This window comes from Theobroma cacao, chromosome 9 (genome assembly GCF_000208745.1).
Source record: "Theobroma cacao cultivar B97-61/B2 chromosome 9, Criollo_cocoa_genome_V2, whole genome shotgun sequence".
NCBI lineage: Eukaryota > Viridiplantae > Streptophyta > Magnoliopsida > Malvales > Malvaceae > Theobroma > Theobroma cacao.
This window is the reverse complement of record NC_030858.1, coordinates 4,109,515-4,136,093: the sequence shown is the minus strand read 5'-3', so window position 1 is coordinate 4,136,093 and position 26,579 is coordinate 4,109,515. Positions and strand designations below refer to the sequence as shown.

The window sequence follows — 26,579 nt, the reverse complement described above, 5'->3', positions numbered from 1 at the left end:
TTGTTGATAATGTCTAATAATTAGATTTGTGAGTGTTTTATTGTTGAGGTTGTTTATTCATTTTTAGTGTGACTAGAGTAGTGCAAATAATAGCCATTTAGTAGTAGTTGGAAGTTAGTTAGAGATGACTAGTAGAACTTGATTTAGGAAATAACTTTCGGAATGATATTAATGCCTAGTTGGGTTGATGGTGATGTTGTTGTATGTGATAGGTTCCAACGAAACCCCACACCTCTATTCGGAACATTAATCGAAGTTATAGCCCACCAAAACATGAACAAAGACTGGTGAGTGAACTTGCATTTTAAAATATTTTGGGAAGTGCCTACTTGTTTAAATAAATCATTTGAAAGTTTCAATTGTTTTTGCTTTAAAAATATATTTGGGGGACAAGCTTTTGATGATATGTTTCTATCTTGTGAAATGTATAATATGAATAGTTCATGCGTTCTCACATTTTATTGATATGTATATTATGCTTTGTATGCTCTTTTTGTGTGATAATGTGGACCCGACTATGTGCGGTGTGGGAGTGCACATGAGCTGATGATGATGATATTGCATTGTGTGTGTAGGGAGTGCACATGAGCTGAATGTGGCGGGATGATATGCATGATGATGTATGTATATATATAAATGTTATAGAAAATTTATGAAAATATCTGTGATTGTGTTGTATGTTGGCATTGTTAATTGCTCCCAAATTACTTTTCATTTTAGCAAGAAAATGGCTTTTTTAATATGACAAGACCCATTTTAACTAAGTTGCTTTGTCTCTCACTGTAGCGAGAAACTCTCGGGTTAGGGGGGGTTACACTGGCCTGGTTCTTGCTGCAGCGAGAAACTCTCGGGTGGTCCCAAGATTCTAGTGCAATGCTTTCACTTCGACAAAGATTTTGACCACCTTCCGATCAGAACTGGGCAAAGTGGTAAACATCAAAGTTGTAGCCCAGCCTCTTCGCTTTCTAATGATCTAAAAATAATATCAATTGAACTTCTGTAGTGGGAGTTATGCTTGAAAAACAGAAGTATATGCAAATCAAGACTACCTCTTTGCTGCAACGAGAAAAACCTCTGTTTGCTTGTCTTGCTTGGTCATTACTGAAATTTTCATTCTATTCAACTTCATGGTTTATAATGGATCTTGTAACATGAAGGATTAAACATTCAAAGTTTGGGATAAGGGGTTTTAACCAAAACTTAGACTAAATTGTATGGTTTTACCGTAAGTGCATCATGTTTTCTAAAACATTTCTTATCGTTGCTTATTCTTTTCTTTGGTCACTCACTGAGTTTATACTCACTCTTTTAAATTGCATGTTTTCAGATCTGTAGCTAGTTGGGATCGAGATTAAAGAGACCACTCGTATTCACCCCTTGGTATGTATATGGCATTCAGTAGCTGTGCCCTCACCTAAATCACTCCGCTGGTCGTCAAGAATTTTGTATGTGGATTTACACTCTATGTAAATCGCTAAGATTTAGGCTACAAACAATAGATGTATATGTGATATGATGATGCCATTATGAGATGACAATGAATGACAATATTTTGGATTAGTACAAATATAAATATTTGGTTGTCTTGTTTATTATCGAAATACGTATAGTTGAGAATAAAGATTTGTGATTAGAAATGATGGTGAGAATGATGAAATAGAATTTCATAAATAGGGTTGCTTGGGCTTAGTGGGCTATGCCCATTGGGCCCTTGCATCTGTCATGGCCCGAAATTTGGGTCGTGACACATATATAGTAGATGCAATGTGGCTGTAGGTGAACCTATAGATTTCAATGAAGCTGTGTCTGATTTTAACTAGAAAGTTGCTATGAATGCAGAAATAGGCTTGATTGAGAAGAACAACACTTGGATTTTGGTTGACAAACCAGAAAACCAACATGTCATTGGAGTAAAATGGATTTTCAAAACTAAATTAAATACTGATGGGACAATAAAAAAGTATAAGGCCAGGTTTGTTGTAAAAGGCTATGCTCAGACCTATGGGATAGATTATTTTGAGACCTTTGCACCTGTTGCAAGGCATGATACTATTCGATTCCTTAATGTGTTGTCTGCCAAAGAGAACTGAAAGATTTATCATCTTGATATAAAGTTAGCTTTCTTAAATGGTATACTGAATGAAGATATTTACACTGAACAACTAGAGGGATATGTATAAGAAGGTTCTGAGGACAAAATGTGTAAAATGGTAAAGGCACTTTATGGTTTAAAATAGGCTCCGAGGGCCTGTTATAAAAGAATAGACAAGCATTTTCATGATCAAGGGTTTGTAAAAAGTGTAAATGAGCATACCTTGTATGTGAAAAAGGTCAATGAATCAGTAGTGCTCATTGTTGCACTATATGTTGATGACATGTTGATTATTGGTCCATACAAGACTTATCTAGAATATTTCAAAGCACAAATGTTAAATGAGTTTGAAATGACAGATTTGGTTCTTATGTCATATTTTCTGGGAATGGAAATACTGCAACTTATTAATCAGATTGCTCTGCATTAGTCAAAGTATGCAAAAGACTTGTTAAAGAAATTTAGTATGGATTCATGTAAGGCAGTTGATACTCCATTTGCAGCTAGGAACAATTTGACCAAGGAAGATGGATCTGGAAAAGCTGATGTAGAAACTTACAAGAGTATGGTTGGTTCTTGGTTGTACATGTCAACAATAAAGCCTGATATAATGTTCTCTACAAGTCTTCTTTCAAGATTTATGCAGGCTCCATCAGCTTTACATTTCATTGTAGTAAAAAGAATTATCAGGTATGTGAAAGGTACACTGAATCATGGATTGAGATATGTGAAGAATAAGAATAGTGAATTGTAAGTGTAGACACTATAAAAATTATAATAAAATTAAAAAAAATCATAAACAAAAAAATGAATAAAAATGACAAAAAATAAAAAAAATAAAAAAAATAAAAAAAAAAGAGAGGTACGATTGGCAGGGTGCGGACGCACCCTGCCAGGCGCCACCCTCACCCTGCCAGACGCGAAAAATTTACGTCTGGCAGAGTAGTGGGAGCGTGCCCCTTCCAGAGGCCAAGAACCGAGTATAAAGGGGAATGGGCACTATAGCAGAGCGGCAGCCAAGAACGAGCAATCAAAAACCCTAGAAAATCCTAGCAACCAGCACCAAAAAATCCCTAGCAAGCTTCCTAGCAGCAAAAAAAAAAATCCACAATCAAACCCAAAAACAAAAAAAAAACAAAGAAAGAAAAACTCAAAATCATAATAGAAAACTTTAGGTGCCGTCGAATTTGGGAGGAGAATCTTGAGTCTCCTACCGTCGGTTAAAAAAGAAGGTTTTGGGGGGTTTTGCGCCACGGCTGGAGGGTGAGCAAAGGAAGGAGAGTTGCGGGCCTCTTGTCGCCGGTTAGAGGAGGGCAGTCTATGGGGTTTTACGTTACCGTTGGGAGAGATCTGAAGCTGATTTGGGTGGTTGCCGGTAGAGGGAGGAGAGAGAGATTCGAACGGCACCAGGAAAGGGAAGGCTATTGGGTGGTCGGCGACTGGCAAGCTAGAGAGGGTTGAGAAAGCCAGCGTCGGTGAGAGAGAGAGGAGAGAAGAAAAGTGAGATTTTTTGTAGAGAGAGAGGAGAGAGATCCGGCTACTAAAGAGAGAATTTGAAGGGAAAAAATGAAAAAGGGTGGAAAAAAAGCCATTTTATACTTAGGGTAAGACATCAAAACAGCGTAGTTTTGTACCTGGAGGTTACTGGGCAGGAGACTGAACAGCGAGCCAACTGAAGCAAGCTATTCGGGTTGGGCTATTGTCAGCCCATTGAAGGTATACTCCTTACTTTCTCTAATGTTAACTTTGTGGTATTGTGGTGGATTTATTATTTAGATATGAGAATAATTAATTGAGCTTAATTAGAATAAAAGAATATATATAAAAAAATTTTAAAATGACAAAGGAAAACATATAAAGGAAGTAGAAATATAAAAGAAAGATAAGGATGAAAATAAAGTGTTTAGCAATATATACATATATGCAAAAAAAAATGAAAAATAAAAATATAAAAAAAATTATGAATGAATGAATGAATATATTTGATTATGTCATGAATTAGATAGAAAAGGTTATTAAGGCTTAAATAAGCTCAAAAATCTATAAGAAAATAAATGAACATTTAATCAAAAAATAATAATATAATAAATAAATTTAGAGGGATATTGAACATGGAAAAGTAAGTATTTAGTATTAGGAATAAATTTATTTAAATGGATAATCTACACATAAAGGAATGTATGGCTAGATTCAAGATATAGTATAAGATGTAAGAGGGTCGAAATGGGAGACATAATAAACTTCATTAGAGAAATTGATATAAAGAAATTATGAATGGAAATGAATGAAAAAATAAAAAAAATTGTGGTAAAATTAAATATGTAATTATCAAAGTATTTAAAGGAGATAGTTTATAAAATAGATGTAGCTACAAATAAAGGAATAATGAGAACAAGAGCAAATAGAAGAATTATTCAATTTTAAATAAGACAAGTAAACAATACCGATGATGGGATGATTGGTCGGGACACGAAGAATCGCAATCCCGAGCTAATTTTCCCTAGGTTCGAAATCTGAATTAAGGCTCCACCAATACGATGGGAGGGTCTTGATTTTGAGATTCCGAAATTTTTATAAATAAAATTTAACTATACAAAATTTATTCAATAAAAATAATAAATAAATAACAATAGATAAAAAATGATAAAAAATAATAATAATTCAAATATATAGTAAATAATTAATTTGTGAAAATGCAATATACATGACATTAAATAAATAATAAAAAAAAATCTAAAACAACAACTAATTTAAAATTAAGCATTAAATATCAAGTGGCACAAACTATGAATTAATAAATATTATAAAAAAAAATGTGAAGACAAAGGTAAGAAAGGAAAAAAAGAATTAAATATAGATATATAAAATAAGATTTTAGGCTTTAGGTTTGGATAAAAGATTGCTTACGAAAAAATATAATAATAATAAAAATATAAGAAATAAGAAATAGTATAATAAATAAAATAAAATTTTTGTTCACTAAAATAACATGGAATCATAAACAATTTATCTAATTATAAAAGGAAAATATAAAAGTAACTTAGAATAAAAAAAATGTAAAGTATGGAAAAAATAATAATTAGAAATAAAATAGAAAATATGATAAAAAAATAAAATAAAATGAAAATAATAATTAAATAATAAAAAATGACACAAAAAAGTAGATAATTGCATTAGCATAGCATATATATATGTTGCATCATTGCATATAAATATTTTTGTTTTCGAGTTTAAGTCCCAATAATGGGATCTTGCGAGGATCTTGCGAAGGCGAGTATTCCTCGCAAAGTTCCTTAGGTGAAAAAATGTCCCCGGGCCCCACCAATATAATGGGAAGGCTTGAGAAACATTTTTAATAAAAGGTTTTTGCCCGAATTAGGTTCATTATGCACGAAAATATTATTTTTAAAAAAAAAGTACGATGACCCCGATGATGGGATTTATTCATCGAATTTGCGAAGGTGAATTTCTCGAATAATTCCCTAGGTGAGAGAACACCTCGTATCCCACCAGTATGATAGGCGGATTCGGGAGAACGTCCTTGATAAAAGGTTATTCGTCCAACATTTGTATCCCACGCCATGCATTTCATCTTGGCTCACATTTGCATTCCATTTTAAGTTAAATAGGAGATAAAATAAGAGAATAATAACTAAGAAAATATAGTGAAATTAAAAATTAAAGCCTAATAAGATAATCTAAAAATGGTATCGTTCATGGAAAGGGCGTCCCGGGGGTGCTAATCCTTCTCAGGTGTAACCGTACTCCCGAACTTAGATCTAGAAAAACGTAGACCAGTTTAAGATTCTTTTCGGTAGGCGTAAAATTAATTTAAGGCTTCATCGATTAGAATCGAGTCAATAGGTGACCAATCACACCTAGTAAAAAAGATTGGTGACGACTCCTAATTTTTTAACTTTTAGAGTTTTCACTAACGTCTGGCAGTCGGGTTCCCGGACCCACACATTACGACAGTAAGGATATAGTGATAGTGACTGGGCAGGCTCATTAGAAGATTCAAAAAGTACTGGAGGTTTTTGTTTCTCATTTGACAGTGGAAATTTTTTGTTGGAATACTAAGAAGCAAGAAATTGTTGTTTAGTTTTCTACTGAAGCTAAGTATATAGCTACTGCTGCAGCAACTAATCATGTTGTGTGGTTGAGGAAATTGTTAGGTGATCTTGGTTTCAAACAAGAAAAGGCCACCTTGATTCATGTAGATAATAAGTCTGCCATAACAATTGCCAAGAATCCTGTACAGTATGGAAGAACAAAGCACATATGAGTAAAATACCATGCAATCAGAGAACTAGTTAAAGAAAGTGAGATTGAACTGATGTATTGTCCAACAGATATGTAGCTTGCAAACATCATCATAAAAGAATTGTCAAAAGATAATTTGAGTTTATAAGAAGAAGGCTAGGTGTTTACCAGGTGTTCAATCATGAGGGTATGTTGAAAGATGATTAAAACCTGGGTTGAAGAGTTTTGAAGGAAAACTCGATTAATGCATTAACGTTTAAATGTTAGTTATGGTAGTTGTTAATGAAATGAATCATTTTGCTTGGGTAAACTTGTGGTTTGGTTAAACGACAAGTCAAGGAGTCGTTTATTCAAGTTTAGTTGAAACGTGTAAGCAAATGTTGTTTTGATGTTTCTTATTCATTTAGCTGTTAGTTTCCCGAGTCTTCAGCTTCAGTTTTCTGTTAATCTGTTGTTAATTTCTTAACAACCCCGATTCTTTGGGAATTGTTGTCGTAACGTGCGGGTCCGGGGACCCGACCACCAAACGCAGGCGAAAATTAAATGGTTTAGGAGTCGCCACCAATCTTTTTTTCTATAGGTGTGATTGGTCACCTATTAATCTGATTCTAATCGATGAAGTCCTAAATTAATTTTAGGTTCGTCGAAAGAACGAGAACTGGTCCACATTTTTAAAAAAATAGATGGGTTCGGGAGTGTTGTTACGCACAGAGAAGGATTAGCACCTCCGTGGTGCCCGTTTCACGAACGGTACCATTTAATCTTAAGTTATCTTAATATAGCCTACTTTTAATTTAATCCCTACTTATTAATTAAATTTTTATTAAATTGACTGACTGAGTTTTTTTATTTAGTTTTACGTATGCACATGATGCAAACGTAAAATGATGTCATGACTTGTTTATTTTAAATAATGGAGTCGGTAATCTTTTATTGGAAAATCATTCGAAGACCATCCCAACGCTTTGGTGAAGTCTCAAAATTTTTCTCACCTAGAGATATCCCCGGAAGAACTCGTCTCTACAAGCTCCTCAGGGAAATCCCATCATCGGGATTCTCGCGCCATTTGCAAAATAAATGTGGCATGCAATGACAGTATAAAATGATGAAATCTACATGACCATGTTTATTAATTAGTTGGTTGGTAATAATAACATGCTTAATAATTTAAGGTAATTTATTGACTTATTTATATATTTATCATTATTATTTATAATTTTTTATATACTATTTTAAACAACAATTATTCAGACTAATGGGTATAGGAGTATAGAATTCAGATTTATCCCGACGCTTCGCTAAAAATCCGTTTCGAACTCCACACTTAAGTGACCCATTCGAAAGAGACAACTCTTTGTCCCTTTTAGGTAGTAATACTCAAATAATTGTTCCATTTATATTATTATTATTATTATTTTTATATTTGTATCATGAATTATTATTATTATTATTATTATTATTTTATTTGCAAGCCTCTAAATATATTTATAATATAAATATTTTTTATTCACTTATTATTATTATTGTTAGTATTTATATTTTTTTTAAAAGGGAGGTAAACTAAATCTATTATATATTTTAAAACATTCCATAGTTTTTTTTTAATTTTTATCTAAGCTAAGCAAATTTCTAATTAAATAAACTGGATAAGCCCTAAATAACAAGTCCAAATCCACAATAAATGGGCAAGGCCTCACCTTGCTTGGGTTAGAATGATGGCCCAAGTTATCTGGGCTGCACGGAGGCGTCCAAAGCGCACCGTTTTGGGCCTCTGGGGATTCCCTCAAACGACGTCGTTTAGGCGTTGATCCCTTTTAATTCCTCACTCCACTGAAACGGCGCCGTTTAGACTCTAAACTTGGGTATATAAACCCCATTTTTTGCCTTTCTTCTCATTTTCAAATTTCATTTTCTCTCTCTAGTCGGCCACTCTCCTTGCCTTCTCTCTAAAAACCTTCCCTCTCCTCGCCGGCGTCGACGTATTAACCCCCTTTTGCTTCTCTCTAACCGACAGCTCGAACCTTCTCTCCCTTAAGCTGGTGCCGCTCCAGTCTTCTCTCATTACCCGACGGCTTCCTCTCTTTCTCTTGTTTTCTCGCAAACCAAATCCCAACAACCTTATCTCATCCTACAGCCGGCGACTTCCTCTCTCTAGCCACCCACCACAGATCCGACCCTCCCAAACAAAGACCGAGTCTCCTTCCTCCAACCGGCGGTATCTACAACCCCACTTTCTCTGCCCTCCAAACGGTCCAAACCCCTAAAAAATCTAAAACCCAATAACCATGCGATGAAAAGGAAACCTTTCCCCTTTTTTCCCTTGATTTCCTATATCTCTCAAATTTTTCATCTTTTTTTGTTGTGGTTATCTGTTGCTGGTAGTTTAGGATTTTTCGTATTTGATCTCTTCCTCTTTTGGTTTTGCAGGTGGTGTCCTTAAAAGCCGGGTTGTCCAAAAATTTGGACAACCCGGCAATGGGGTTCTGGCACCAAGGAGTTGGTGGCCAGAGCCCCATCATACATGGTGGTTGGGGAAGGGATGGCTGGGCGTACGCCCAGCCATTCCTTCTCTCCCTTTTTTTTAAAATTATTTTATTTTATTACAATTTATTTTTTTAATTAATTTTTTTATTTATTATTTTTTTTAGATGTCTACAATTGTCAGTTGCATGAGCTTTGCTATATAAATACCAAGACTGTATTGAAAATTTGTGAATGAATGAAAGAACCAATTTACAATTTATTTTTTTCTTTGTTCATTTCTTTCTCGTTTTTTTCTCTATTTTACAATTCGAGAAATGTTTATGAGTTTTCACAACAAATACACCAATGGTGGATTTTAGCTAGGAGATTTAAGAGCTGAATAGCAATAAACCTCATTCTCCGAGGAACCTTAGTTGGGTTGAGTGTCCATTGGACAACATTATATAAATCACATTCAAGGAAAAATGGGTGAGCAATTTGCCATCCAACAGCGACATAAATCTGAACTGCCCTCTTGAGAGCAAAAAGCTCTGCCATGTTAGAGTTGGAATACCCAATTGACTTGGAGAAATAGGCAAGAGCGTCCCATGTTCATCACGTAAAATGCCACCTATTTTCGAATCTCTTGAGTTTTTTTTTTATAATTGGAGGAGGGAGATTCGAACCCTACTTTTTAAGTAAAGGAATCACGCATCAACCAATAAGTCAAATACTCGGGTGCTTCGAATCTCTTGAGTTACCTCTTAAGGCTCCATTCATATTGAATTTGAAAGGTTCCAACTCTTGGTTTTTCCCACTCCACATTTCTCTTAGTCTTTGCATTACGGCTTGGATTTTTTTTTTTTGGAAAGCATGAATGTCATTAATATAAACCTATATAACGATGAAGTTTCTCTTTGGAACCTTCATTCCCTTATATACAAAAGCATGCAACATAAAAAATAACATACAACCAAACAAAATTACAGCATCACTTTATAGTGACAGCCCCTACCCAAAAGCAAAAAGAAGACCTACCTCATACAAATGACCCAATTTTTCCAACTACATACAGAAAACATTCAAACAAAATCAAATTCGAACAGAGCCTTGAACAAGTCATTCAAAAAATAAGAACCAAGCAGGCGCACATGGAAGAGAATTGGGGTGGCCAAAGTCATCTTGTAGTGTCGCAAACAATCATGTTGGAGCAACCGGGGGACCCTCTCCAATTCTCTTATCCTCATCGAGCATCCACAACAAGTCCTAGGTTCGTAATGCCCCTTCCTTAGCTAAATTATCAGCTGCTTCGTTTGCAGACCTCAAAATATGCTCAATGTCCCATCTCAATATACTGCCGAGCGGCTTGTGTATTTGCATGATTAAAGAACTCAATTTCCATGGCATTTCAGTTGGCTTTTTAATCCAGTTGACAACATTGATACGGCTTGGATTGTTTCCCTCACGTGGATATCTGGCAAGATCTCTCATAGAGAGATTGAGGTCCAGCCACTTGGCGTTCATCCAGTTAAGATTTAATGAACTGATTTTAGGATTTTCCACATCATCTACCTCTCACATGTTAAATCACATATTTTGTCACATAATTTGTCACGTATTCTATCATGTGTGCTATGACACATGCACTTTTGTAAGTTTTCAAGCCAATTGTAACCATTTTGCGAAAAGCAACTACAATTTGGGGGTCCAAGATTAGATGTAAACTCTGGGATATTAGCACTGAAGATCGCCATGCAATAACTAGTAGCGTTGAAGACTTAGTTTGACTTAATTTCTAAATTCAAATTGACATCTATCATATCAACTTGAGGAATGTTAAAGTAATTGTACATATTTAATAATTTAGTGATATAATTAGAATATGATTTTTTTTATGAAATGTAATATGTACGTTCACTTCGAGGGAATAAAAAAATTCACCTTTGTGTGTACAAAAGCATAATTTTGAGGTGATAAGCCGAAGTTAGCCAAACCAAGGATTACCATCCCAAAATCACCTCAGCCTCTGTCAAAAGCAAAAAACACTCCCTGTACAGATCAAAGCCCATTTCCCGCCTACCCCTGCAAGAGTTCATCCCTGTCTATTCTTGCATACACAACATTCCAGAAATATACAAAAATTATTTGGATCCCCCTCTTTCCCCCTTAACATTTACGAAAATGCTAAACAACAAGAGATGACCCAACACCAACAAGAATACAATTCTATTAGTTGACTAGTTAGTTAATTAGATTATAATAATTGACTAGTTAGTGAATTAAGTTACAATTGACGTCTAGTTAACTAATTAAGTTAGAATACTATTAATTAATTAGAATTAGATTATAAATGAGATTAAAACTTGTATACATTTCGTTCAATTTCATAAAATATACAATTTCAAAATATAAAATTTCTCATTTTATAACGTGATTTCACTGAATAAATATTGTAATAACATAGCTCATTTCATTATCCTATTAAGTGAACTAAACTATATAATAATTACTTTTTATTTTTTTAATTCTCGAGAGAACCAAATGTGGGTTAATGATTTTCAAACGTGCCTTAACGACACATGCATGAAAAGAACTTGTCTGTGAATAAGTTTTGTTCACCTTTACCCTTGGTATAAAAAAGTGTACCTATACTGTTGGGGCCAAACCCTAAAAAGTGACCCTCGCATTTGGCCGAATACGAGAGTTTCGGGGGACCACAGTACAACCGTAGTGTGAGGCAATAATAAGTGTACCTATGCCCCACACAATTATGCCTCCCAGCTCCCTTAATTATTTTCTCTCTGCTGACTGCTGTATCAATCTACATTAAAAGTCACTGTCTTGCCCTCTTCGGATGGTGTCCTAGCTAGTTGATTGTTTTTTGCTTCCCTCCAAGTTTACAGTTGGACCTTTTTGCCATCTTAGTACAGATTCCAAACCTGAGCATCTATCAGAGTTGAGATAATAGCTGCACGTAGATCACTTGTACATAGCAATATAAATGAAAATCTTGAGTGGCTCCAAGTTGTTATGGTATTGGTTGGGAGACGACCCCGAGCTATGGTTTACTGAAGAACAGTATCACGTGGTCTATAAAGAGATAGAAAAACAGTTCTGACATAATTTGGCAAGAACTCTTTGCTTCACGTGGTAGGTTGTGATGGATGACGGAATCAAGATTTCATGTTTGTAAAAGTGACAGTAATATCTTCAATGTTTGTAAAAATAAGATTATAAAATTTAAAAACTTTGAGGGGGGCGGCCGCGGGCCCTGTTAGTCCCTCCCTCCGCCTCTGTATGTGATGATCTCCCCTGTTACGGAAGATCATTGGTTAGGCCATTTGCTGGGGGGTCAAGAATATCGAACAACTTCCCGCTCTGCCTAACTTGCCCTTTGGATAGCTGCTGGATAGCATTATTTAATTATGCAGAACAACTGTAGTCTTATTTGGAGTTTTGAGCAAGTCATATATAAAAGCTCATGAAGGGTGGAAAGGACAAAGACTATTCCTGTACAAAAAATTAGAAACTCAGGTTTTTTCTTTTGCTAGATAAAGAGAACATTAGAAACTCACTGTAGTCTCCTCCGTAATTAGGATTTTACGAGTTCGGAATCTATTTCGTTTTTTAAGTAATATGAGCATAAAATGACAACCCTTTTTCAATACATGATTGAGAGGTTGTAAATGGGGTTCTTGTGATAAGAAGAAGAGGAAGCGTTGTAAACAAGTAAGGGATGTATCGGAGGTGACGAAGAAGAAGATTGGAACAGTTCTTGAAGTACTAAATGTTGTGGCAGGTAGAAGAAGATAAGAAAAGAATAGGTGTTCTCAATGAGAATAAGATAGAGAAAAGATTTGAGTGAGAGTAGAGTAATTCTCCAAGTGAAGGAAAAAGTTCTCTTTTTTGAATTGTGAAAGCTCTATATGTAGTATCAGAAGTAACGGTTACAAAACAAAGTTTTAATATACGTAATGAATGACATCATTAAAGAGAGATTTAATGTTAGGTAACCGTTACTGAGAGTTAATATTGAATAACGGTTAAAAATTTATTATGTGGCTATTAAAATAATTATATGTAATGAGATATGTTCTCGAGTAGGAGCTGATAGAGAAAAGTTGTACATGAATAGGTACAGGGGAGTAAGCTGTACAACAATAGGTACAAGAAAAGAAAGTGTATGTGAACAGGTATACAAGAACAAGATAAGAGGGTAAACCATTTGTTCTTCAAGAAAAGGTTAAGAGGAAGACCTCTTAACTATCTCCATATCTGAGCCATCAAGCCAAACTCTTCAGAACATCCCAAGATGAAAGTAATCCATAAATCTTGTCACTTATTCTGAGTTACTTTCACTATCACCCAAGTGAAGTGGTTATTTTATCCGAAATAATTGTTTTACTTGTATTAGTTGTTCCATATGGAGTAGTGTTTTATTTATTTTAGTTATTCTGTATGAAGTAGCACTTCACTTATTTAGGTTGTTCTCTGTATAATATTATGTAGTAACATAATTCTTTTGAAAATAGGTATTAACCAAAGTCAAGTATCTACATAAGTCAAGTTTATTGTCAATAAAAAAAGCTTCTCTGAACTTTTCATTCAATAAAACATAATCATGACAGATTTTGATCATTGCAATCTTAAATGATTGCACCAAAAGTTTGAGATAGCTTAGAAGTCCAGCTTAGAAGTCCGATATGGATGCACCAAACTCTCTTGCTGTTACTGTTCATTCTGCTATTATTCTTGACTTCGTATGCCAGACTTATGCCTGGCTCCTACTACCATGTCGACATACTTAGCTAATTCTCTCTTGACCTCTTCAATGAAAAATCAAAAGTGAAAAACCAGGAGAGCTGGCAGCACTCACCGTTACGTCTAGAGGCAGAGCCGGTTCCACCAAATGAACCCACAAAGTTCAGCGATCAGCTTTTCAGTTTCGACTTCTCCATGTGTGCAACTACAACCATATGTCTGAATCATGGCGATTTTCTAAACCATGGGAACTAGGTCCTTTTCATTCATGTTACGAGATAATTTGTAAGCATTTTCAATTAGATATCGACCGATCAACGGTACAAAGAACAATAATTAAAATTGAGAGGAAGCAATGGACCCATTGCATTGTCGCCTTTGGCTTAACTTGATCTCCAACTTTGTGTACGTTCCCTCAGCTTTGGATGCTTATATATGTACTTTTTTTTTTGTGAAAGGCACGAAGATTGTATAAATAATACAGTGAATGAGACCAAAATGACCTTGACCGAGTACAACACCACTTTCATCACAAGGAACCCCTACCCTACAAGGAAATCAAACAGTGACTCCCTGCTGATCAGCAAGCAATTATTTTCATAGGCTGAGCATAGCATTCCTAACACTACACACTGCAACCAGACAAAGAACAGCAATCCCAGTAGTTAATTTACATATGTAATAGAAATAAAACAGACTACTCAATAAAGACAACTATAATCCTGTCTCTTTGAGATCAGTTAGGGAAAACAGAGCAATTTTACCACAATCCCAATCTATCTCAGATCATAGGAAATGCAGAGGTAAGTTACCTCTCAAAGAGTTAGCCATAGTCTAGCTATTTACCATCCGCAATACCTGTGATCATTAAACAACGGTTTTAGGAAGACCATCCCCGATATCATTTGCTTCTCTAGGGGTGTGCTGAATTTGCCATCTTCTCAATTGCATTTTAAGACTCTCAATATGAGGACAATCTTCCCTGATTTCAATAGAGAGGATTGGGGGCTTACAACCCAATTGACTGTTTTCAAGAAGTTAGTTGTCTACCATTAGACGTTAGTCTGGTTGTTTAGTGGTCCATTGCAACGTGCGATTTACTTCCTTGAGAGGGAGTTTCAGTGGTCTACGATTTATTACCTTTTGAGTATAATACTTGACAAAGGCTTAAATTATTTAAAAAATTTAAATAAGTACTTATTTTTTTATTATGTCCAATCAAATACATATATTTTTATTTTAAATTAAATAAATTTTTATAATTAATGATTAACTAATTGTCATTAATCAAAATGACACTTGTCATTTTATAACTATGTGATATTGACATAGAGGGTGAAAAATACTATATTACCTTGTCACCATACTATTTTAGTATGTCATGCCATCATTCATTATTATATGTCAATATATCATGTGACATATAATAACAAGTGACATTTTGACTAATAATAGTTAATCAATTATTAGTGAACTTATTTGATTCAAAATAAAAATATAAGAGCTTAAATGAAAAAAATAAAAAAAAATATTTATTTAAAAATTTTTGAATAATTTAGAAGATTTTTTAAGTTTTATGCCTATTTTTTTGTAAATTGTCTTCATTAATTAATCCAATTTTTGCTTTTCGAAAAAATATCATACATTATATTCCTTAAAATATTACATTTTAAATTTTTTTGAATTCTTTAAAAATGTTGCAGTACTTATTATATTCAAAGTTCACTTTTTACTTTTTTTTTAATTATTCTATAACTTGTTATTAAAATGATGGATTGCCTAGTTCATGATTGAAATAGTTTGTCTTTTCCCAAGCTTAACCTAACATGACAAAAAGAAGTCCGAAAACTTAACCAAATACCTTAGGAGGAGATGTCCAACTTTGCCAAATATTGGGCAGACCTACGAGTCTAAGTGAGCTGCCCAAATATTCGTCCAAAGAGGCGATGTTAATGTATCTTTGGACCATATTTTTTTTCCATGCTAATTAATCACTAGGTTAGCAAGACGTATATGATAAAAGATTACAAATAGAACACCAAAACAAAACCGAGAAACCATCTAAATGAAACAAAATATATAGATATTGCAGCAATCTAAAACCTACATGTGTCCAGACAACACTTAAAAAGAAACTAATAATTAAAAATTCTATGGAAAAAGGCTTTTGAATTAGTTATTGGCTATGGGGTTATTATCGTATGGCCCATGCCCATTAATTAATTGTGGAGCGTCTCTACTTTGAAAGCTACCATTGGTGTTATGATGTTGGATACAGCTATACAAAACCTGGTCAAAATTCTAGCAGGTCCATGCACTAGACGTCTAACTTCTTTCGGTATGTCATTTCATCGCCATCAGACTGATTAGGCCATTTCTTGGTATATTTATATGTAAATTGGAATTGAAAACCCATATTTTTGTAGAAAATTCAAAGCTGATTTTGATATTATATGATCAGTAATGCATGCAAATTCGGTAGGGTCTTCTCTTACTCATCGTAACCCTAATTTGGGAGGGCTCTATCTCTTGATTAAAAGGTGGGTGTTGTCTTACTCATCCTAATTTTTTTGACAAAGCAAAAGTAACGCAGAACAAAAAAAAATTAAATTTCATTTAAAGCTCTATTCTTGGATTTGGATGCTTGCGAACCCCCTCACTTAATTACTCCATTTCAGTTAAGTACATTTTCTAATTGAATCCAAATCAAATCGTCCATAATACATCCGAATTAACTTCAAAACAATTTTACAACACTCTAACCAATCAATATATATAATTTTGATATATAAACAGATTATTAATTTATATATAAAGTGGAATCTATATTTTTTTTAAATATTCTATCTTATAAATTTAATGAACTATTAATTTACCACATTGGTTCCAAATCGGGACCAATCAAAAATATTATTTAATCGAAGTTATTAATTTATAAAAGTTTTATTGTATTGGTTAATTAACTAGTTAGACTTTAATATTATTAGCTATTTAAAGTTAGATTATATATATATATATATATATATATATATATATCNATTAAGTATATATATATATATATATATATATATATATATATCACCTCTGTAATACATAACTTAGAATACAAGATTTTTCTTCTTGTAACATAGTCTTAGGGCCACCCTGGGCTTCAACAATCCTTGTTTCACACATCCCACATGGATGACAACTCTTGTCCCATGCACTGGTTATACATATATTGATGTGTGTCACGTAATCTATCACATGTTTTATCACGTACTTTGCCACATATTTTGTTATGTATTCTATCTCATGTTCTATCATGTAATCTGTCACGTGTTTAGTCACATGTTCTACCACGTTTGCATTTCTATAAGGTCATTATTTCTATTAATTTTAATTTTGTGGTTTCAATTTGGGCCTCTGTTTCTATTAATTCTGACTCTATGCTAGAGATTTTTTAAGTTTTCAAGCCAATTGCAACCATTTTAAAAAAAAAAACAACTATAATCGATGGATCTAAGATTGGATGCAAACTTTGAGGTAACACCACCGGGATCATCATGTAGCCACTAATTGGTTTCAAGACTTAGTTTGACTTAGTTTCCAAATTCAAGTTAGCATCTACCATTCCACCTTGAGGAGTGTTAAGATAATTATACAAATTCACCTCACAAAAATAATTATACAAATTCAATAGTTTAGTTATACAGTGAAAATACAATATTATTGACTAATTAGATTACAACTATTAGCTAATTAGCTAGTTAGACTATAAAAAACCAACATATAACATTCTCCCTTAGTAACTCAATCATAGCTAGTTTTATAAGAAGAGAAATTTTGTATTCTGAATTATGTATTATAAAGGTGAATGAGATGTGAGGAAGAGTGGAAAAATACCAGGTTACACACGGGATAAAGAGTATTCCATGAGTTTAAACACTAGGGAGCATGAAATTGGCTTTGTTTCAAAGCTTGTATTTAGTAGTTATTTTTTGGTGTTTTGTACTCTTTATAATCTCTACATTTATAGTGAATTTTTCTCTCTAGTTCATGATTGTAGGCAATAAGCGTCGAGCCACATTAAATATTGCCTTTAGTGTGATTTATTTGTGTTGATCTCAATGTTAAATACGATTCTACTTGAAATCCCAACTAGTATCAGAACTATGGTTGGAAAGTTATCATGATGAACAAGTAATGATACAAGAATGATGATTTGGTTTGAAAGGATTTGTTGTTGCCGATTGTGTTTGTGAGATTGAAAACATGCAAGATGAGATTTGCTACAGCAAAGCGTTTGTCGTAGGTGGAGTAATTCTTGATTGATCTATTGGTGCTCTTTGGAATTTTTAGATCTGGGTTAGAAACATGAGCGGACCTACATTGAGAGGAGTGGTGTCACATGACATCACTTATTCATTGAAATGTTAAAAAAAATTTTCTTGGTATATTATTTATGCTAGAGCCTTATGCAGTTAATGATACTGATGAATTTATTAATTTTTTTATAATTTTGTAAAGGGTGTGGTCAAAAACTTCAAGTTAAAGTAGATTTATAAAAAAATAATTTATATATTAATATTTTAATATTACATGAAAAAATAAAAAAAATTCCTTTATAATTTTAGATTTTATTAAAAAAATTCAAAACATATACTACTCTCTCTAAAAAATTATCTTCTATAATTTATTTCCTTCTTATTTTATTTTAGATATAATACTATTTAGAAAAATTTCTGAAACCGCTCCTGATTAGAAAGTTTTTGTTATGAAAGATCTGAAGGTCGCAAGTGTAGATCTTATGTTAATGGAATGAAACACACCAAATACCTTGTAGATTACTTTATACTTGAGATGTATTGATATTTTTCTTGCAATATTATATTCTTACTCATGGTGGTGGGATAAAGAGTATTCAATGAGTATAAACACTAGGAGTAGATTTGGCAATTTATATTTTTGTATCTTAATCGTGTCAACACGAAACAAGATAAGATTAAATCTAAACACGACACGAATAATTATTCGTATTAGATCTGAAAACACGTACACGAATATGTTTAATAATCATGTTATACGACATGATACCACTAACATATTTATTAAACGTGTTAAGATTTTTTATACGACACGACACGATTAATAAATACAATTAAACATAATTTTTTTTCTAACACAACTAAAACATTTAACATGTTTAACACTACAAATTAAAATATTTACAATTAAATATAATTTTATTATTCAAATTTAAAATCAATAATTGTAAAAAAAATTATAACAAAATAATCATAACATCAAATATAATAAAATTTAACACAAATAACATACATAAAATTTATTATCATACTAATAAAAGTCCGTCATAAACATCTAACCTTAAAATACTAATAACATCTAAAATCGTTCATAATTTTCAACCATAATTAAATACATATCATTAACCACATCATCAACCATAAACAATTTCAAACATTCAAATCAAAATTGAAAATTTGCTCGTCAATGTCAGATCATATATGAAATTCAAAAAAACCTTTTAAAATAATTGTTTAGGGTTATTTAAGTAAGACTAAAATAATATTTGATTATTAATTTTAATAAGTTAATAAACATATCACATATACACGTTTAAACACGATAACATGATTAAGAAGATTAATTAAATTTATTTAAATGTATTTTAAACATGCTATTTATGTCTGACACAGTTAAGATATGAAACATAATAAGATTAAAATCAAACTTATTTAATTTTATATCTTATCGTGTCGTGTCTGAAATTATTAAATCTATTAAGAAGCATGAATGAATGCAAGCTTGATTTAGAGCTTGAATTTAGTATTTGTGTTTGAGCGTTTTGCATCGTTAGCAATCTTTGTGTTTGTTGTAGATTTTTTTTCCCTCACTCATTAGATATAGGCAATGAGTGTCAAATCACATTAAATATTGTCTTTTATGTGATGCATTTATGAATTGATCCCCCGTCTTAAATACATTTTTTGCCTTATATATAAGAATGGGGTTCAGCGTTCATGGAGCGCCCCCCCACCCAAAAAAAAAAACCAAAAGGCTAAAAATGCAATGCAAACAGGTCTTTCCTGGCCAATGCACTGAAGTTGATGGTAACCGTGATCGCTTTTGGCCGGAAAAAAAACGAAGCGCATTTAAGAGCTGCGCAAGAGAAATGCACAAAAATTGCACATTGTTGATTCAAATGCAGGAACAAAGAATTAAATATGACCTTGACAATTTCGACCTTTTCAACTTCAATCACTACCCAAAAGTGATAAAGCCCACTAGTTTTGGTTGCCTTTGACAATGATCATATAATAGGAAACCTTCAAAGACAAGTTGTACGTACAACAATGAAGGGAACACAATCTAACAGGGATATTTTAGAATGCACTTAGTGTTGGGAAGGGCCTCCTTTCCACGTCAACAGACTGTCAAAATATAACTATTACTTGTCAAAATCATCGCAAATACTGTTAAATTGTTCAAATACACTCCCCAAAATAATATTAATGATTTAGTTTTTGAGTGGTGATGACGTAGTTTTGTGAGCGCCCAAAGTCGACTCACGTCTTGTCTGTGGGCTTTTCTAGGAGGATCCTTAATTAGATGACTTGTTAAATTGAAACGGTCCAAATTTAACTCGTTAATTTGATGAGTTAAGGATGATATGTAGGTTTGATTTTAATACTACAAGTTTAATACAGTCTCCAAGCTGATTACATCTCAGCAATTATGACGCCTTGAAAGTTTTATTATGAAATTGAATTTAAATACCGAGATGATTAGTTGAGATTCATGACATAGAAAAGAATTATTTCGAATTATGTAACTCAAAATTTTTGTTCGTAATTAATAATGAATTGCATACAGCTTTATACCTACACCTCTCGTTATCATTGAATTTGCGGTTTTTTGCTTGGACGGGTGAACTTTGTTGATGTGGAGCTCCTTGAATTCGGAAAAAGGATATATGTATATATAATCATTTGATTTTCACATGTCAAACAACATTGTAAGAAATTCTTTATGAGAAATAGGAATTAAGGACGACGAATCATTATGATTTTGTTAAACTTCCAATCTTCTTTAAAGAAATGTGATTTTCAAATTAGCAGGGTTTTTTTCTAGAAATGGGGGGTTAAAAAGGGGAGGATTAATTTGTAATGAAGCAAGCTAATTAGGAAGAGGACAGAATATATGTACGTTAATTGCGTCCATACATAAGAGCGGAGTTAAAACATTTAAAAAAAAAAACATTCATAATTAAAAAGAATTTTATATATAATTTAATTATCATTCATCCAAAAGAGTAAATAAAATTAAAAAGATATTGGATATATAAAAAAATACACATTAACAATAATAATGATGTTATATATATAATTGAATGAAACTACAAAAAGAGTCTCTCTTATTCTTTACTCGCAAAAGTGGAATAGAAAATAATTTTTCAAATTCAAATAAATTACCTATTACTTTGTGTATTCTAACTTTCATCTTATTTTCTATTTGCTTCTTAAATTGCTAATTAACATATATGGTTATTGAATTAAATTATTAAAATATAATATGTTATGATAAGCCATTAAGATGAATTGTTAAGATATAATATAATATGATAGACTTATATTTATATTAAAATTTAATGGGTTTGAATTAGTAGATTCACTTTTATTTTTTTAAAAAAAAATTGATAGACTTAACATATTAGTTTAAAATTTATTTGTTAAGCTTAACTAGAAGTACGCTAACCATAATGACTTTAATTTTGTTAAACAGTTTGAATAATAAAACTAATTATTAAAAAAATTATTTTGAGAGCCATTAAAAAAATATATATAATAAATAAAATTGTATAGAAAGAAGTACAATTATTTCATTCTATCAATTTGTATGTATATTCTTATTATTTAAAGTTTGCAACATATATGTTAGAATGCATTAGTTATTTTGAATAAAAAATGATATATTAATGAAATTCTAAGCAACAGTGCAACACTATAACGTATATTTGAAAATTATATAATTATTTATTTATTTTTAAAGATTAAAATCATAGAAAATAAAATCAACATAACAGAAAAAAAAACATGACAAGTAAAAGATAGAATCCACATATGATATAATAAAAAAAAAATAATAATTGATGGTTTGTAGAAATTTGTGAAAGAAAATCTATAGAGATTTAAAACATATGAGTAAATAGAATAAAAATAAATAAATAAAAATAATAGTTATATAAATCAAAAGAAAAAATTACAAAAACTTTAAAATTGAGTCAAATATATGAAATAATTTTATTATTTTTTATTTGTATTAATTATTAATTAAAAAATTATTTTGAGGAAGTGATTAACAAAATTTAAAACAAATTTAAAAAATTTTATATAGTATATGAAAAAAATTTAAAATTATGGCGGCCCATCCTATAAGGAGGCTCCGTCCCTTTCCATATATATATGTGTGTGTATAGAATATCCGTCGGATTTCAAAAGTTCTCAATCTGTGACTGTATGAAGTGAATCATTGAAGGGCAAAATTGTTGACTATAGTTACAAGCCAAGCGTGCTTTTAACCATATACTTTCTTCGTTCTATTTTGTTGTTATTCATATACTGTAAATAGAAAATTACTATCAAGCGAGTTAATTAGTTAAGAAATAAACACAGCAATGCAGCTATGATGGGGACGTAGACGGTCCAAAGTTGAAGTTAGACACAAAGAAATTTTGATTTTTGATGGGAACTCTGCTAGTGACAAGAGCTTGTAAGACGTGTTGGCACTGCGTACCTCTCAATCAGTCATCTATTCTGGCATAGTACCTGTTGTAATTGGGAGCGTGGGGGAAGGCGGGGGCGGCTGGGGTTTGGCAACAAACTTTCCAAGGCATGCAAGAAAGTTAGTTTGAGCGCTTTTGAGGGAAATGGAAATTTCATAGAGCAATAAAAGTGTAGAAGGGCAGGTGAAAGTAATCATCGAGAACTTTTTAGGTTGATCTAATTTTTCCAATAAATTAATTTTCAACTTCTGATCAACCAGCAGTAGTAGCTACACAAGCCTGGGAGGATAAAAAAATCCAATTATATATATCCATCTCTCATGGAAATACCGTTAATAAATCATTCAAGCAACTGCTCCTTCACATGTATGCCATATTTAAAATAATCAACTTGGCATTTAAAGTATACAATTTGGAGTAAAGAAGAAAAAGTTCATTTCCATCCTGCCTGACATATCCCGTGCATCGAATCCACATAAAAAATCGAGTAGTAATTTTTCTTTTACATATATTTTGCCTTCCCTATAGGTTAAAGTAAGGGAACATGTGGTTACTGTCATTTCCTTGGCAAGAAAAAAGGGGCAAAATCAATGCTACCTGCACTATATGTCTCATCTGTATAATGTGTGGAAATTAAGGATTATTCATTCACTGTCAAAAGAAAGAAGATGATAAAACACATCGATATTAAACTAAAGTTAAGTTCAAAAGAGAACAAGAATTGTTTGGATTATGGTGTAAGTGTCGCTTTTGAATCTTTGTCTGAATATTCTTGCTTGCATCATCAAGAGGGAGCAGAAAATTAACTTGGGTGGTAGTTGTGAGGAAGGGCAATGAATTGAATAAAGTTTTATACATATATATATATATATATATATATATAATAGTTATTTTGTAATTTTGTATTGTTTAATTCTTCTATGTGTAGTAACGTGGTCCCTTTTGCAAATCTTAGGAAGAAGGCCATTAATAATATTTTACTCTTTTTTGTAGAACTTTTATATTCATCGAATCCACATCAGGTTATATGATTCATAAATAAAAGACAATAATATAGTGTCGTACAAAGGCAGCTATAAATTATCTCCTGGTCGAAGGGAGACGTACCAAGAATTATTAGAAACTTGGAAAAATCATCAGAAACCCATCTGCCTAGAAAGAGAGAAAGAGGGTGGGAACAGTGCCAAATGGGGAGGAACCCTTGCTGTTCGAAGGAGGGCCTGAACAGAGGAGCTTGGACTGCCCATGAAGACAAAATCCTCACCCAGTACATTAAAGCACATGGTGAAGGCAGCTGGAGAAATCTCCCCAAAAGAGCAGGCAAGTTTTGGTGGCATCATCAACAGGATAATTGAGTTTGTTTTCTCTGGTTTTATCTTCTAAAACAATGAGGCAAACCTGGTAATCGTTTTTCTTGTACAGGTTTAAAGAGATGTGGGAAAAGTTGTAGGCTTCGCTGGTTGAACTATCTGAGACCAGATATCAAAAGAGGTAACATATCAGCAGACGAGGAAGAGCTTATCATCAGACTTCATAAGCTCTTGGGAAACAGGTTTTTCATCTTTTTCTCTTTCATAACTCATAAACATGGTCTTTATTGTCCTTTTCATTTGTTTAAAGCAATTTCCATGCAACTTTCTTCTGTTTCTCAAAGTTTGATAAAGCAATTTCCATGATACTGTTTACTACTACTTTGCTGTAGATGGTCTTTGATAGCTGGGAGGCTTCCAGGGCGAACAGACAATGAAATAAAAAATTACTGGAACACTAACTTAGGGAAAAAGGTACAACATCACCAAAACCCATCAGCAGCTCCAGGACACAACAAATCTAATGGAAGAGTTACGAGGAAAAGAGAGGCCCAGCTGGCCACCGCCGCTGGCACTCCCTCATCACATGTTGTCCGAACAAGGGCAATCAGGTGCTCCAAAGTTTTCATAAACCCTCATCAAAAGATTGAACCTTTTGACAGGAACAGAGAGGCCAAGCCTTCAATAGATGGGGAGTGTCGACCAATGACTCAAACATCGGCACCTTCACCAATTAAGGCCTTGTCTGAAAATGAAGATCAGAATGTTCATAATAAACCCTTCGATTTCATGGTTGACTTCAACATGGGAGAGTTTTGTCTATCAGAACTTCTCAATTCTGATTTTTCTGATCTAGTGGGCCTTAATTATAGCAATGATAGTAGCAATGCTATATCGCCTTCATCCGACCAGCCTCTCATTTTCTCTGAGGAAATACTACAAGACTGGACCTCCAGCCACCACGCTCAACAAAATGTGGCTTCAAATCCCCATTCTTTGGCTTCATTTCTTGACTACGGAGAGGAATGGCTCGCAGAATAACAGAGTAATTACTCCATATTGTAGAGAAAATAATTGACTATGCTAATACTCTAGCTTCTTCTTTTTTTCTTTTTTGTGCCTTTAACTATCTGAGGACTGTCGACGTCTAGACGAATTTTGGATCACATTTTCACGTGGGAATGTTTGTGGCAGCCTGAGTTAAATAAATAAATAAATTAGATGTGAAATGGGTTTAATTTGTGCTTATCGGGGAGAATCTTGTAATAAAGAAATAAAGAGCTTTTTCTGTTTCGTGCTCGTCATGAGCTCATGCGTGTCAATGTTCGTTGTTAATTGAATGTCATCATTCACGGTATACGTATTACGTTTTCCTTTGTGTTTTTACTGTCTTCTTTATCTTGGAGAAACGTTTTCAAGTTTACTTTCCAGTTATGAGGGAAGCTTTCATGGCCAAGACAAGGTTCATAGACCTTTGGAATCGGGACATACGTACGAGGAACTGAGAAAGTAGACATAGATGCCTTTGGAATCGGGACATACATACGAGGAACTGAGAAAGTAGACATACATATTTTTTTTTTTGAAGGGCATGAACATTTCACTGAAAGAGCTGGCAAGGGGGTTGCCAGAAAAAAACAGAGAGGGTAAAGAAAACCCGTTCAGCTGCTAATCCCCTGTTACAAAGAGACAAAATGGGTTACACAATTTAGCCACAAAAAAACAATTAGTCCCCTGGGTCCTAAATGGCCACACAATTCAGCCACAAAACACATGAAAAAAGCAAAAGGGCAGAAAAAATTCATGCCCATCTGAAAATGCAAATAATCCTCAAAATGAATATCCATCATCCATATAAAAAAGGAAAAGAAGGGATGAACTGCAAACCATCATAGATCATTGTCATCAAACCAGTGGCAAGCAAAGCATTAAAAAACTACAGAGAATTTACCCAATCGCATAACAGCTGCTTTGGCCAGACCATCGGCAAAGTTGTTCTTACGATGAGAGGTCAAGATGCATATTGAATGCTTTTGACGCGTGAGACTATGAAAGCCTTGGTTTGGTGGATGCCAGTAGTTTTTTTCAACTTAAAGACGCCCTCTGCCCTGTCCTACAGGGAGAGAAGCATTTTAAATCGAAATAAAGTAAGAGTAACTTGGCAGTACTACTTACTTGACTCACCATTTTCATCTCAGGTGCTTCTCTCTCATTATATAAGTTTGCAAAAATATATAATTTATTATAAAATATATTTATATGTGTGACGGGTGGATAAATCATTATGTTACAAATGCTGAAATGAATACTATTATTTATAAATAAAGTATTGGAAAATTAAAGCCAAATCTTTACACCTTGGGATATTCTAATCAAAAGGGGTCACGAAATATGCATAAGCGAATCACTTGAATTTAAAATCTAAATTGAGGGATTCTAAACTTTTAGGTATATACATACATCACTCCTTACCTATCATGTTTACTTTATATAAAATATATATCACGCTTACATTTAATAAAAGAAACTTTTTACCTTCATTTGGTATCTCGTTTAATTTTTATTTTGTAATTTTGCGACACGTGTTTAACTTTTATTATTAATAAAAAATTTTAATCTTAAAATTTTAAATTTTAAATTTGAATATGAGAAGTTCAAAGAACACATGATACAAAATTATAAAACAAATCCCCAAACGAAACACCACGAGAGAATCAAGAATTTCTATTCCGGTGTAAATTAACCACAAAATTAATCATGATTATGCCCTGATTTTAAAAAAGTGAGTTATGATTCTATTGATAGAGAAGACAAAATAGATAGATATAACTAATGATTTTATTGCCCATCTTTGTATAGCTTATTTATTTTTCAGCCAAGCCAGCTTTCATGTCAATGGGAGTCT

At 32.9% G+C, this 26,579-nt stretch overlaps 1 protein-coding gene and 2 long non-coding RNA genes across 4 annotated transcripts; 2 read left to right on the top strand and 1 right to left on the bottom strand.

Moving 5' to 3' along the window:
• On the top strand, nucleotides 211–1,480 carry LOC108663430. Its single transcript, XR_001929410.1, has 3 exons — nucleotides 211–287; nucleotides 787–929; nucleotides 1,328–1,480. It is a non-coding gene; the product is annotated as an uncharacterized LOC108663430 (long non-coding RNA).
• On the bottom strand, nucleotides 13,397–14,592 carry LOC18588307. Of its 2 annotated transcripts, none has more exons than XR_001929286.1 (2): nucleotides 14,392–14,592; nucleotides 13,397–14,211 (listed from the first exon to the last, which is right to left on the bottom strand). It is a non-coding gene; the product is annotated as an uncharacterized LOC18588307 (long non-coding RNA). The 2 variants fall into 2 exon arrangements; XR_001929285.1 differs by having other exon boundaries at nucleotides 14,438–14,592.
• LOC18588305 (transcription factor TT2) lies at nucleotides 23,435–25,040 on the top strand. Its single transcript, XM_007012616.2, has 3 exons — nucleotides 23,435–23,684; nucleotides 23,787–23,916; nucleotides 24,067–25,040. The coding sequence occupies exons 1-3, from the start codon at nucleotides 23,552–23,554 to the stop codon at nucleotides 24,713–24,715; spliced, it is 912 nt and encodes a 303-aa protein (XP_007012678.2). The 5' UTR covers nucleotides 23,435–23,551; the 3' UTR covers nucleotides 24,716–25,040.